This window comes from Ostrea edulis, chromosome 10 (assembly GCF_947568905.1).
Source record: "Ostrea edulis chromosome 10, xbOstEdul1.1, whole genome shotgun sequence".
NCBI classification, from domain to species: Eukaryota; Metazoa; Mollusca; class Bivalvia; order Ostreida; family Ostreidae; genus Ostrea; species Ostrea edulis.
The window spans coordinates 29,948,912-29,963,997 of record NC_079173.1 but is presented as its reverse complement, the minus strand read 5'-3'; the positions used below and the strand labels follow the sequence as shown (position 1 = coordinate 29,963,997).

Sequence of the window (15,086 nt, the reverse complement as noted above, 5' to 3'; positions counted from 1 at the left end):
ATATCAATGAATTATTGTATATATTAACAATTTTTACCATAGATATTGTAAGGAAAAACGTCCACAGCCGCTGGATAAACGGCACTGAAGTCATCTGACAAACACACATATGACCCACTGTCTTCTGGCATAACGTTTTCGAAATCAATTCGTTTATCCCCATCATGCAACGAAATTGAAGGAGCACGTTGTTTGTCAAATAATTTTCCATTCTTCATCCACAACACTCGTCCGGAGAAGTTTGGTATCTTGCAAATCAGATTGAATGGCTTAGTCTCCACAGGGCGATATAGGTCGGGAGACACCTCCACTTTATAGTCATCTGAAATGATCAATAAGAGCTATAACACAATAGATCTAGATCGACATGTTACAATACCCACCAGAGTTGCATTAGAATGCAAAATGCATCAAAAGGTCGACCTTCATATAAATTATTCTGTTGGAGATATACATGTTGTGATATTTACGTATTTTGATATTTATGCACGTAAATTTTACACTAGCATGGATATCATAGTTTAAAAGAACTGACCTGGATATATGGGTTTTCCTACTTTCAAAATCTGCGATAAAGTTGTCCCCGATAATTCCGACACACAAGAATATAATCCAGCATCGTCTGCCACAACGGGGGAAAAGGTAATGGTTCGACCAAGCCGACTAAACTTCACACGATCCCCAGATGGCATAAACACCCGCCCGTCTTTCAGCCAAACTACCTTTTCGTTTTTGTCCAGCCCCCTTATCGGGCATACTAAATCAGATATAGATTTCTCCGGGACTGTAGACTCTGGTCTGTCTGTGACACCCACTGCTATACGTTCTAAAATTCAAATGATGTATATATATATTCCAAACTGTCTGTCCTGAATTGGTGGAGATTATCAATAGTGATACATTTTCTATAACTTTTCTTATGTACATCATCAAACAATCTATGTGATATCAAAACCTTTTAAGTACTCATTGTTTTCAAACATACAATAGTAACTAACAATTATTTAGAGAAATAGCTTGGATGTTTAATTTTCGTCAAGGAAACATCATTGAAAGAAATAGATATTCCATGCATTCTTATATTTATTTACCAAAAAAAAAAAATGAATTACGTTTAACAAAAATGTTTTGAACGATGATATATCAGAGCGCTCAATTGATTGTTAGTACTTTCCCCAATGACCTTAGCGCTTAAGATGTTCCCGACGGAGAGTTATAAAATATCCTATTTTCGTAAAGAACCATAACAATCATGATACGTATGCATGAAAGGTGAAGATAGCGAACAGTGATCAATCTCACAAAACCTATTAGCAATACAAAACAGAGTTGGGCAAATGTTTCTGAGTTTGTATAAGTATATAATATTAAGACAAGAAAAGAATCTCACAAAAATTATCTCATATATTCAAAATTCCAATGTTTTTGTCTTTGATATCAATACAAATTATAATGACAGCCAAATTTTCAAGAATGTGTTGTGGTTATGAACAATACGCTTATGAATCTTTCTAACTATAATACACGTACGTCTATTTTGATGGTTGAGAATTCCGATAGATTTAATGAAAGTGGAATGTAAATACAAAGAACAAAATGAATTATATATATATATATATATATATATATATATATATATATATATATACAATAGAACGTTTTTACACTGACATACGTTTTATGAAGTGCTAATGCGTTAGATGAAGTAAGCTGGTGTGAAACACCATAATTCTTACCCTTTTGTATTTTCAAAAATAAAATGAAATTTTTACCATAAACTTTCTGAGTATAAGCAAGTAATGTATAATTGCCTAATATTTTTATGCTACGAATATTGCATTAGGACCAGATTTTGTCTCCCAGTGACATTTATCATGCGTGAAAGCGTTTGGTGTGATGTCCTTACACACTTAAATGTCGTAAGCAATCTTCATGTCAAACATGGAAGTCTAAATATTTTCTTTGTTTCAACGTTTGATTCGGATAAAACTTGTACGAACAAAAGCATAACTACTTGAGGAATCCTCTGCATGCACACCCAAGGTTCAAAGTTCATGTGTGGTTGTATATTACTTACTGTGTCCCGGACCGCTTTTAACATTTAAATTCACGGTGTAGTGTTCACCGTCTGTTGATACACATGTGTATTTTCCATAATCTTCTGGCATGATAGATTCAAATAGAATTGCCACATTTCCTGCTTCAAACTTGACATCTTCTCTCGGTGGTGTGAAGAGCTGTTCACCCTTTAACCAGTATACGGTTGATGATTCCCCAAGGAAGGGAATGTCGCAGGTAAGTCGGAATGCTTGTGTTACAGTTGATTGGACATTGCGTCTGGCTGCGGTTCTACCATCTACAACTATATTTGTACTGTATTGCTTTTTGTCAGGGCCCACGCACGTATATCGGCCGCTGTCATCCCTTATCAGGGGATCAAAAATGACTTTTCGAATTCCCTCTTCTGTAACAAATGCAATTCTGTTCTGTCTAGGTGTGAACACTTGTCCATCCTTGAGCCATACAATCAGTTGTCGGGGATTCATGTTCGGAAGAGCACATTCCAACGTAAACCTTGCTTTGCTTGGTGGAAACTGCATGGTAGGCTTGACTTTGATTGTCAGAGGGTATTTGTATCCATCTGCAGTAGCGCACTCATATAATCCGTCATTTCGTGGAGTAACGGGAGAGAACGTAATCGTCCGTCCATTTTCAGAGAATCTCATTGTTCTTGAATCTCTTTGAGGTAGAAATTGACCATTTTTCTGCCATGTTACCCGTTTTCCTTGATTAAAACCCGGTAAGATACACCGGACACTTACCACCTGACCCTCTGTTGGAGTGTGTTGCTTCGGAACAGCGATTAATTCTGTTGCATACTGATCACCGGTATCTTGCGCCATACACGTATATCGCCCATTATCGGCATCAGTTACAGGATTGAATACTAAAGACCTTTGTCTAAACGACACATTGCCGGGAGCGTTTCTGCTACTGAATGGCCTCCCATTCTTCATCCATATGGCTGGATTTGTACTGCTGACAGACGGAAGAGCACAGACCAGTATAAATCTCTCGGACAACGTGGCTTTGTGTTCCGTAGGGGCTACAGGGACCGTTATTATTTCTAAAAGACAAAAAAGACGATTATAAAGAATCAATTGATGATGCGTATATCTTCAAGTGAATATTCATAGAGGTACACCGTATTGACAATATTCTTAAATTCTGTCGTTTTAGGTATTGACACCTATCTGAGACTAAGACTGCCAGCATCAAAATCATGAAGTCGAGTCCTGTAGGATTGTAGCATCCCTCAGATTTTTGGGATGAACTTGAATTTTTCAAAAACAAAAGTTCAAAATAACCGATTATCATACACATTTCATACTTTTCATCCATTACAAATTCTTTCATATTTCACCCATTCTTAAATGAAATACGTAAGTCAGTATTCTTTGATCAATAGCCTTGCAAGAAACAAAGCGACTCTTAATTTTCGTATTCGTTCGTACATTTCCAAAGATGTGCGGAAGTGACACACAACAAAACGACCAACAAGATCTTTATTTTGAAACTACTCTTCCTTTTCTTAAAAATATTCAACGACACATCTGTAGCTGTATACTCCCGGACAGAGATTTGCTGAAATACCTCTGTGGAATGGGACGTTAGAGGGTGTCCCATATTAAGGATCACCCCCGCCCCTGCCAAGCAAAAGATCGTTTCTTCTTCGATTTTCAAACAAAAGTAGGCTCAATGAGAGCCATCAGAGAAACTAAAAAACTCACTACCAAACATATTTCATTTAGTTAGCCGTCGTAAAATGGCTGAAATATTGTCCAAATAGCATAAAACCATAAACAATCTATCAATCTGAATTAGATCTATATGCATTCTGTAGATTTATTATACAATACCATGAAGTTTCTCTTTTGCTGCATTAACAGTAGTTGTGTATGAGGCCCTGCTTGTTCCATAGTTGGCTATGCACATATATTCGCCATTGTCTTCCTCTAGGACGGATGTGAACAGTATAGAGCGTCTATTGTCGACAAATCTCACTCGATTGGGATTAGCATTGAATGGATCTCCGTCTTTAAACCACGTAATGCGTGTATTGGGTCGTAAAGACGATATGCCACATTTCAAAATAAATCTTCGCCGCAATATTGGACGACCTGGAGTGTTGTCCCCAGAGTTCATATCTGAAATATACAGATTTTTATACTTTGTCAGTATTTGAAATACCAAAGGTAATCAATTATAAGAATTATAAAATCATACTTAAAGAGATACTTTGATTGACAGACGAATAGCTAGCACATGATGAATTTATGCCATTCAGTAAACTGAAAGGGGACCAAATGACAGAGCCCTGCCATCCAGTCACTTCCAGATCTTTCATTCAACTGAATGGCACAGTCTTGGGTATAATATTATTTACAACGACTTCACATATTTTATACAATTTGAAACGTCAGAAAAAAAAATCAAAGTTTTCTATGTGCCTTTCTGACTCTGCAATAATCGTAACTCGACTTCATTGTGGGAAAATGATAGAAAGACCGAATTAGAAGATGGTATTCCATATATAGCTAATAATGAGAATTTAAATATAGATGAAATAATTATTGATATTTTGGAATTGATACAGTTAATACATGCAGTACATACCATGGAATATGACGTCCACAATTATGTTTTCAGCATCTTGATTATCACCAACTATACAGGTGTAGTGACCACTATCGTCAGGCATGATTGACGAGAATAGCAATGAACGGGGCAGCTGTCGTGTATGAACGCCATCAGGGGTAAATGGAGCACCGTTCTTAAGCCATGCCACCGGTAAAGAGGGCGTGTCTCTAGCTACTGTACAATTTAACTCAAATTGTGTCCTGACTATGGGAAAATGTTTGTTGGAGAATCCTTTCACAAAAAATATAGAAAACAAAGTTTAGTGATATCTAAACATTTACATTTATTCATCACATATCTACGACTAATGAAAAAAATACGAATTCATGGAAAGATATAAACAGTTGCAATCAGTTGAAGTCTGGAACCAATTACAAACAAAGGGCAGGTGTAAAGATAGCCTTTCAGTCCCAATGTCAACACTGTGGAATAATTCAAATTCATGGGGGCAATTTTCGCGAATTGTTGAGATTTTACTGTTTTAATGGAATGTGATTTCGTGGATATGGTTTTCAAAATGTATATGGATTGTGTATTTCGTTGTTGCTTGACATTCGTGGGATATCAACGAAATCCACGATAACAATGATGTCTACGAAAATTGAGTTCCCGCGAAATCTAAGGATTCCACAATGCATACCACTGGATATTCCGTACAATAGATTACACATTAAGCATATAGACCGCTTTTCAGCAGCATGTCTCATGGATCTGTTTTTTCAGAAACAATTCTGGACATTCTAGTGATTGTAATGGTAAAAACGTAGCTCTAAATGTTCCAGCTAGTATGATTACATGCCCCCACGTCAGGATGTTCAAGGCTGTGTGGTTACGAATGCACATTTATGAATGTTTCAGCTAGTGTTGTTACGAGAATGCACCTCGGGGTGTTCTAGATCACGTGGTTACCAATACCGACTTCCGGATGTTCCAGGTAATTTGCTTAGAAACACACACACTTCAGGATCTTCCAGCTAGTGTGGTAACAAATATGTACCTCTTGATCTTCTAGGTTATGTAGTTACGAAACCACACTATTGGATATCCCAGCTAGTGATGTTACAAGCATGCACCTCAGGATGTTCTATGTAGTGTGGTAACGGACATACCACTGAACATTCCAAGAGGTGTGGTAAAAACACAACATTGGGTGTTCGAAGTAATGTGGTTACAAACGCACAATAATGTTATGGTTACACAAATTAAGCATAGTTAGTAAAAAGGGCATTTCACAAATCTTTTATTATGTTGCAAAACTCTATGTTGCTATGCATGGACTACTTAATAGCACAGAGAGGACCCCTTTAAGTGTCACATAATCGGATTAGTCACATGACCCAATATTGATGCATTCCAAATTCCTTGCAATGAATCGCGTTTATAAAATACCTTGAGAGGTAAAACTTACTCAGATTTGCTTGGAAAATACTGGGATATATCACAAAAATCTCAAGAAAAGTTAATATTGGCCACAGACGTCAAACATCGTTAGAATTGAGGGTATTACTAACATTGATTGTTTAAAAGAGCATCAAATCAAATCGTACTTTCCTCCAGCAAGATTAGCAAAGATACTAGTAATTGTTTTTCTCTTTGTTTCACAAAAATATCTTCAAACTATGGTCATCTTCCACTTGCGCTAAGCCTTTGTTTACACACCATTATTTAAAAAAAATCTTGATGCCTATTCACATTATCAGAGTCCATATACTGGAGTATATTAGCTTCTGTCTATTTCATCAGTTGAAATACATACCTTGAGTGCCTGTAAATTGAAGTAGTGCATCCCTATCACTGCTACTCAGTGAGACTGTATTCTTCTTGGGATCGAATGCCATTCCTATAAAACATCGTTATCATTTTACCGAAGAAATAATCTCATGTGAAATTTAGCATTTGTGTTATGAACATCCGATTTCCTTGATTTGTAAATATATCTAAAGCATGTTTTCTGAATATACGCTGGAAGTGTTTTTGAATTTAATTTTCTAACATGTAATCTTGCAGCGGGATACATCAAAGTCATTTCCCTGAACATGATCAGATCCGTTTTTATCACCCTCGACATAATCTCACAAGAGTGTTAGATACAATGTACCCCGCTGATGAGTGTTACAATCTGAGGTATCACTGTCATATCAATGTACAAGATAAATTTTCAACCAATATGATAAAATGTATTATTGTAAAGGATGATAGGTATTGTAGATTCGTATTACTGATACACATATATGTATAACCCTTTTTTGTGGAGAACACTTTCAGAAAATCACAGAAACATAGACAGGTTTATCTTGAATATCAACAGTATAAATTAATATACTTACCACAAGTTGTATGATTTGAGTGGGTAATTGATTCGAAAATTAGAATATCTTTTTGCTACTCATGTTTTAAATCTACAAAAACCTACCAGGGCGTTTGACAATGATTTCTGAAGAAATGGATGCCATGTTATCACCAGCGATACACGTGTACTGGCCATCGTCCTTCGGTGATATGGAACTAAATCGTATAACATGGTTATTCTCATGTAATGATACGGGTCTGTCAGATGGTATTATGAATGGTTCTCCGTTTTTCAACCATCGAATGGGAGTATTTATATCGCCTGATTTCAGATCACAACGCAGGTGGAATGATTCTGACGACGACGGGTAGTGGAAATGCTGCACCAGACCTAGAATTAATGGAATGAGGTATGTGTTTAAATGCAATCAAATAAGGAACTTTAATTCTTAAAGTTAGAAGTGAAAACGGACGTGGTCAACATACTTCCATTGCTTCCTGGCATTGATACTGTAGGATATCGCTCATCTCGTACCCCCGGTGGTTTTGCTAAATAAAAAAATACCTGATTTTGAATATCCTTAAGATGAAACAAATTTATGATGTTGTAAAGCTTACAATTGTACATATACCAGTGTACACTTTTTATACAATATTACAGTTGCCCTGAAGCCTTTCGAATCCATTAATTATCTAGTTTGCTGGTCGACAACACTTCTGTCCCTCACTATTATGATATTAATCAGTTAATAAGTCAGTCAACTACTTACGATTTCCATTTACATGAAGTTCAGCTCGAACTGATTCCATTGTATCTGTTGCTACACAAGAATAACCTCCACTATCCTCGGCGATAGCCGGCTGGAACAAAATAGCATTATTAACTATGCGTACTCGACCAGGTATCGGTTGGAACCTATCACTTCCTTTATACCAAACGACAGGAGATGTATCGGTAAGTCCTTTTATGTTGCAGGGCAATCTATAGGCATGTCGAATCCGTGGATAAAAGTATTGATGAACTATTCCTAGAAAAAAAACACCGGAACGAAACATAAATATTACAGTAATATGAATGAGAGAGAAAAGAGTTCTGTGAAACTAGAGAATATTATCAAATGATTAAATATACGCTGAAGATATAACCACTCAGTAACATTCCAACTATGAAAACTACTAGTATGTTGTTCACAAGGAGAACGTTCATGGAAGAATGACGCCTGATTTAAACAAAAGGACGTCTGACTAAGCTTCCGTTTAAGTAGTGCTATCGAGTGTTTAGACACCCGTGTGATGAAATGTTGAACACAAATGAATATATAAATGGATAGATAGCTATATGGAGATAGTTGGATAGATAAATAGAAAGCATGCATGTATATGTGAAATATTAATAGTTGATAAGATTATTATGCAGGATTATGCAGGATTTCCATAATGATCTAATGTGAATACAACCTCCGAAAACGCAACATTGCTAAATTTAGACATGGATCCTGTAACATTAGAAATCAAATTAAGTTGAAATCTTAAGCAAAGGAAGGAAAAAGGTATCTACCACCGAGGGATGGGATGCCCCAACCAGAGTAAGGTCTCTGGGGTGATCCGATTGGCGGAAGTGCTCCCGGAGGATTCCACCCGACAGGACCTGAATAGTATGTACATTAACTATACTGAGGCATAATGCAAATTGGGTTTAAAACACAATAAATTCATAAAATTATACCACAGTAACGTTCACAATTCAGACATACAATTTTTTTTATCTATTAGTTTCCCATCTTTAAACCAGTTTGGTTTACCTTAGGTAGAATCCAAACTAACACAAATTGCACTTTGCTATATTTCATTGCATGATGCATATCATTTTGTGCACTAGTTTATAGATTTTAGTGGGTAATTCCATTTTACCTCGGCCGGGAGAAGTTGTCGGTGTTCTTCCATCTGTAGGTCTTAGATTGGCAGGTACACGAGGTAAAATCGTGTCGGGGACTGGAGGTTGCAGCAGTGGATTGACATCTTTTCGGTTTTCTGGATTGATGTTACTTAGAAGTGTGGTTGCATCTGGAAATACCATTGGTTATGAATACTCATATAATGTAACACTTGATTCCCATCTCACATATTGACATTAATAAATGTATTTGGCAGTCATTTTTACGATTCACTCGTTTCGAGATGTTCATCACTGTTATAATGAGTTGACTGCAATGGATTTACTAACATCTTAAGGAAAACAATTATATTTCTTTTATTGAGACTACGCATATCGGTTAGGGTTGAGAATTAACGGTTTGTGAGAATGTAGAATATGTATCAAATCAGTTTTAAAAAAATGTACATTGATAATTCAAATATCAATTCCCATATGTTTGGGACGCTAATATACTTAGTGTCCAATTTACAACCTATATCGTTGATTCAGTGTTATAGTTGGACGAAAATTGAATCTACAATACACAAGAAAGCATGCATACTAATTTGACAGATTATACCCTTGATGGTTCTCTAGAAAGTTTTCAATACATATCTACAAGTACATGTTTTTCAATATGATCTTAGAGATATTTTATATATTGAATTCAATGTATACTTTATGATAGTGCTTGTATGTAATTATCTGGTTCCACCAAATATTTCCTAAGAATATTACACTGTGTAAATCTTAAAAATCTAACCTATGGCCTCAACCACGCCTGATATGCTTGCATGACCTTTATATAGAATGTTATGCTTTCATGCAAGTTTTATGTTTGTGGTGCGTTAGTTTTTGTATTGCTTATAGGAGTTGTGAGATTAATCACTGTTCGTTATCTTCGCCTTTCTAACTTTCAAACTTTTATCCATTTTGTTTTTACTATTTTTCATTATTCTAGGAATTGAAAGCGGGCGTGACCCTACATTTGATAAAAAAAGTCGAAAATGTAAAACTAACAACGTTGACAAACTACAGCTAGATTATCATCACAAAAGCTCAAGTATGATAAGCTAGAATGAAACAAATCCATTCATTTCAACTCTGTGTGTTTATAATCTTTATGATCCAGTTTATTTTACAGACCAGGATTTTAATGAAGACTTCTAGTAATATTTGAATATTACCAGGCGTAACGAACGGGCCTCTGCAGCAGGAGCAACAACAACAATTAATAACACAAATACAGAAAAAAAACCCACTCAAAACTAACCATATTGTGACACATGATATGAATTCTATTCTATACTTGTAATTAATCTGTATAAAAGTAATTATGCTAAAATATCAGGAATGCATTACCTTTTGATGTTGGTGTTTCTGGACCTTCGTAAGTGAGTTGGTTGTCAGGTTGGTGGGGTATATCCAGACTTGGCAGAGTATACGGACCTTGTTGTCCATCTGTTGGTGTCGGTTCGCTACCTGAATTTATGAACCGATTCCACTGTTTATCGTTCTTTCTCGAAAAATTACATGGACTGTAAATTGACTGTACCGTTGATTCGACTTTAAATTCAATGCATAATGACTATTCTATTCAAAATTTTGTGGGTGACATATTCAGCCTTCTCTACAAAATCCTTGTCTTTTTAAGATAAAGAAAGAAGCAACTACATGTACCAACTACTTATTCATGATTAAGAACATTTTTCATTTTATCATGTTCAATGTTACTTCACATGCCTTTCGGATATGGTGATATTGGGGTATCTGGTTGTCTATCCATCGGATCGCTTGGGATGGGAGGTAGTGGAGCAGGGGAATCTGTAAAAGAGTGTGGGTTACAGATGAACAATGATATATTCATATTATACATTCATTTGTACATCAATTCGTACAATTAAGATTTTGAAAGTTATGCTTTCACGCTAACTGGTCTTTGTAGCCATTGAGAAGAAAGTCATGCCAAATAAATCAACATACGATTGTGAACTCCAACAGTTGATACATTAACATTTTCACCTTTATGTCGCATGGTTTTAATAAACGTGATTCACAACAATATTGAATGCTTATATTTTACTTTGACAACCGGATACAATTGTAGATCCTGAAAGGATGCGTTTAAAAAATTAGCTTGTTATCCCTATTTGACGGTATTTTTCAGGGTCATGTTGAATCTACACTACACAAGTTTGCATGGAGTTTGGGCAAAATTCCAACCCCGTGGTTCTTCAAAGGAGTACACTTATCCTATTCATTCCTATGAAAGGTGAAGATAACGAACAATGATCAATCTCATAACTCCTATAAGCAATACAAGATAGATAGTGCGCAAACACGTCCGAGGTGGGATCAGGTGCCTAGGATGAGTAAGCATCCTCTGTCGACCGGTCACACCCGCCGTGAGCCTTATATCCTGATCAGGTAAACGGAGTTATCCTATGTACATTTTAAAACCTTCAGGACTACTTTGTTTCTAAAAGGGAGTGTGATTGTTTATTTGAACATACTTTAAACTCTCCTTTATTCAAGAATGAATTTCCACGTGTATGGTTTCAATGATTAATTGTATCTTGCTTAACGTCTCGCTCGAGAATTTTTCACTCATATGGAGACGTCACCAAGACCGGTGAAAGGCTTCAATTTTAGGCCTATGCTCGGCGCTTATGGCCATTGAGCAGTGAGGGTTCTTTAGCGTGCCACACCTACTGTGACACGGGTCATCCGTTTTTAAGGTCATCTTCAAGGACCCGTGACATTCACACCTGATGCCGAGCGATTGGCGATGGAACTGTCACTACCTGTTTTAACGACTTAGGTCTGTCGCGGCCGAGATTCGAACCCCGGCATTCCGCATACGGGGCGAACGCTCTAACTTCTGGGCCACCGCGCCGGTTTGTGGTTCTGGGAAGAAGTAGAAAATGACAAAAATTACAGTTGACAGTCGGACCAACAAATAACGCATTGAATTGAGACAAAAAGGCACAAACTGCCCTACTGAAATTAAATAGCAATTGCGTCTGGAATCCTCTGGGATTAGGATTATGTTTTGAATAACCTGAATGGTTTTAGTATTTTATAAGAAAGCTGCTAAAACGATATCATAGCACATGTTTAGAGGTTAAACATATTATTGAAAACCTTTTGTTATAATTAATACCATACAATGCCCAAGTACGGACATATAAGCATTGTTGTATTTTTTCAATGTAATGAATGTAATGGAAGTGAACTGCAAATGTACCTGGATGTAACCCGGATGAGACCAAAAGCCTCGTTGATGCCGTTCCTGATCCATCAGCTTTAACACATGTATACCTGGCGGAGTCGTATGGTTGGGCAGAATATAATATCAATCTCCTGTCATCATCAGTATTTACAGATGGCGAATTCTTTATATGTTCTCCATTTCTATACCACATCAGTGGTACAGGATTAAGTGGATCCACATTCGCTCCAGTTTCACAGGGGATGGATACCGATGTGCCAGACTCAGCCACGATCATCTTCATTTCGTTCTCCCTTGGTATTTGCAAAGATGGCAGTTGATCCCTATTCGGCAGTATTGTATTGGGGGTTTCATCATCAAGTTCACTTAAAAGCAGGTATTCTGAAAGAGGATAAGTAAATTTTAATGAAGGAAATCAGACACATGTAGTACTCGTACCAATGTTAATTACAAAAAGTCGGAAATGTAGAAATTGTACTATCGACAGGTATATATGATAGATAGATTTTTGAAAGAGCACACTTGCACTTCCAGCTCAGACGATCCACAGATGTCTATATCATAGATGTGCCAGCTTTATTTTATTTGGTTAAATTGATTAATATCAATCGATATTATAGTTTTTTCCCCATAATGACGTAACCATTCAAGAGATTATCACCAAATTCCTCATTACTGGGTAAGAACAACGATATATACTCGTAAAACAAGGATTATGAAAGTATTGTATTTACAATACATGTCCCCTACCATCAATGTAAAGTGTATAGTGTACTTATTACCGACAGTCACAACAAGTTTCAGTTAACTTATCCAAAATAAATTTTATTTGTTCATGTAAAAAATTAATAGAACAAAGTCTAAATGCGAAATATTAAATGCTAATCATAGTTATTGTAATGGGGACATCGATAATGTTCCACGGAATTATTTCGGAAGCAATTAGATATATCGGAGCAGTTTTTAATTTTGCTTAGAAATTAAAATGGAAACATTAAAATTCGATGGTCACTTGATTTCGTGGATCAACTCGGCAACGAAATCCAGGAAAAATGGTGCTCAACGAATGATGATACAATAACTGTTACTAGTATATCAATACGATTTCGCTCTGTAAAACAACATATTTACCTTCTACATTCTCTGGTCTAACATCTACAATCGCCATTTTGTCATCATTTCCTATTTGGCATCTATATACTCCTGAGAGAATAGGAATGATATTCGGAAATACTAGCGTACGACCCTCGTCTGTGCTTAAAATGGTTCTAGCCTTGATGTCTTCATCAATAGATTGCCCATCCTTTGTCCACACCACCTGTTGTCTATTGTCTGTATGAGATAGGTTACAAGGGAGTTTGAAGTTGGAAAATGACCGAGGTCTGTGGTAGTCAATCATAGGATCCCTCGCCTCTGGATTTTTATTCCACTCACTTAGCACAAAACCTACAATAAATAATGAAAGTTATAATTTCTAAATCTAAATGTTGTCAAGGGCAATAACTCGTTTGCTGCTAGTTTTCCTATTTTTGTTTATTATGCAACAATTTCTCTGATATTAACAATTAATTGATATGTATGGAATTAGTATCAGTTGTTCGAAACAGTTAAAATTACATTCGTTTTATTACACCAGTTTTTATGCATTTTGATTAATTTGTTGAATTAAACCAAGCGATTTTCTTTTGTTGACATACTCCTTTTTGTCTGAAATCTTTAAAAGTTTGACTTGTACACTTTTTCATTATGTATTGCTTATAGGTTATGTGATTGATCACTGTTTGTTATCCTCACCTTTCATTTATTTATCAAATCAAACCATATTGACTCAGTTCAGTTAAGGCTTTCTGAGAACAGGTACAGTGCTGTACATAAATGTACCCCAGTGCACTTCGCACCACATGACGTCACAATAAAAACGACGTCACGACGTACAAGTTCTTACAGTTGTATCGCTGGGAAAGTGTCAAAATAGTATGTCGTTATTTACTACCGTTATCAAGTGATAAGCAGTATACATGAACATATTTCTTGTCAAATGCTTATCATATAATCATATATTATTTCTTTTTCATATCAAATCACTCAGCATTTATCATATCTAGTTTGCGCGAAGGTGATGTTCATTTTACATTGTTACCTTCAAATCGCCCCTATATATTCTCTTGATTCCGATTAGCACTGCGTTTAATTTACATAATTATTGAGACCAGTTGCAGTAAATGTAAAAGTGCAACGATGTACAGTGTATGGTGGTGCTTGATGTTCATATATTCATATTCTGATAATATCTTGCATACCCTCGAAAATTAAGAAATATACTGCATTAGATGCATTTTAAACTTCCTTCCTTCTATCGGAGAACTTGCTCACAAGACTTTTAACTTAACATAAATTAGGCTTTGTTTTTCAATATTAAAAGGGTCGGCCTGCATGTAACCGATATCGTTACACTTTTCCAATCATCACAATCATTTTTGTTGGATCAAAATATATAATGTCACGTGATAGTCTCGTGATGATATACACACGCCTCGATGAAAATATATGGAAACTTATTGGGTATCGGTTTAAACGTCGTTTCGTTCTCGGATATTTTTCATTAAATTTTATCCATATAAAACACTAAAGACCATTTTATGCATCTATTTTACTTTATTTTTGCATGGGACGCCATAATTCAATTGAAAAGTGTACATATATTTCTTTTACTTTGAGCCAATAATAGGACGAATATTGAAGACAATATTTCAATTGTAAATAGTTTATTGAATAGATGACGTTTACAGTGAAAGGTGAAGATAACGAACAGTGATCAATATCATAACTCCCCAAAGCAATACAAAATAAAGAGTTGGGCAAACACGGACCCCTGGATATACTAGAGGTGGGATCAGGTGCTAAGGAGGAGTAAGCATGCCCTGTCGACCGGTCACACCCGCCGTGAGA

General features: G+C 36.1%; 1 protein-coding gene across 1 annotated transcript in view; it reads right to left on the bottom strand.

Annotated features, from left to right (window-relative positions):
- Positions 1 to 15,086, bottom strand: part of LOC125665347 (uncharacterized) — a 100,551-nt gene that overhangs the window by 14,662 nt on the left and 70,803 nt on the right. The window contains exons 64-78 of the mRNA XM_056152437.1: positions 13,269 to 13,583; positions 12,153 to 12,518; positions 10,649 to 10,729; positions 10,268 to 10,387; positions 8,902 to 9,054; positions 8,549 to 8,638; positions 7,761 to 8,018; positions 7,477 to 7,539; positions 7,115 to 7,381; positions 6,458 to 6,541; positions 4,678 to 4,932; positions 3,921 to 4,208; positions 2,078 to 3,127; positions 536 to 826; positions 38 to 322 (exon numbers count right to left, since the gene is read on the bottom strand). Coding sequence (XP_056008412.1) covers positions 38 to 322; positions 536 to 826; positions 2,078 to 3,127; positions 3,921 to 4,208; positions 4,678 to 4,932; positions 6,458 to 6,541; positions 7,115 to 7,381; positions 7,477 to 7,539; positions 7,761 to 8,018; positions 8,549 to 8,638; positions 8,902 to 9,054; positions 10,268 to 10,387; positions 10,649 to 10,729; positions 12,153 to 12,518; positions 13,269 to 13,583 — 3,966 coding nt within the window. The remainder of the gene's footprint in view (positions 1 to 37; positions 323 to 535; positions 827 to 2,077; positions 3,128 to 3,920; positions 4,209 to 4,677; positions 4,933 to 6,457; positions 6,542 to 7,114; positions 7,382 to 7,476; positions 7,540 to 7,760; positions 8,019 to 8,548; positions 8,639 to 8,901; positions 9,055 to 10,267; positions 10,388 to 10,648; positions 10,730 to 12,152; positions 12,519 to 13,268; positions 13,584 to 15,086) is intronic.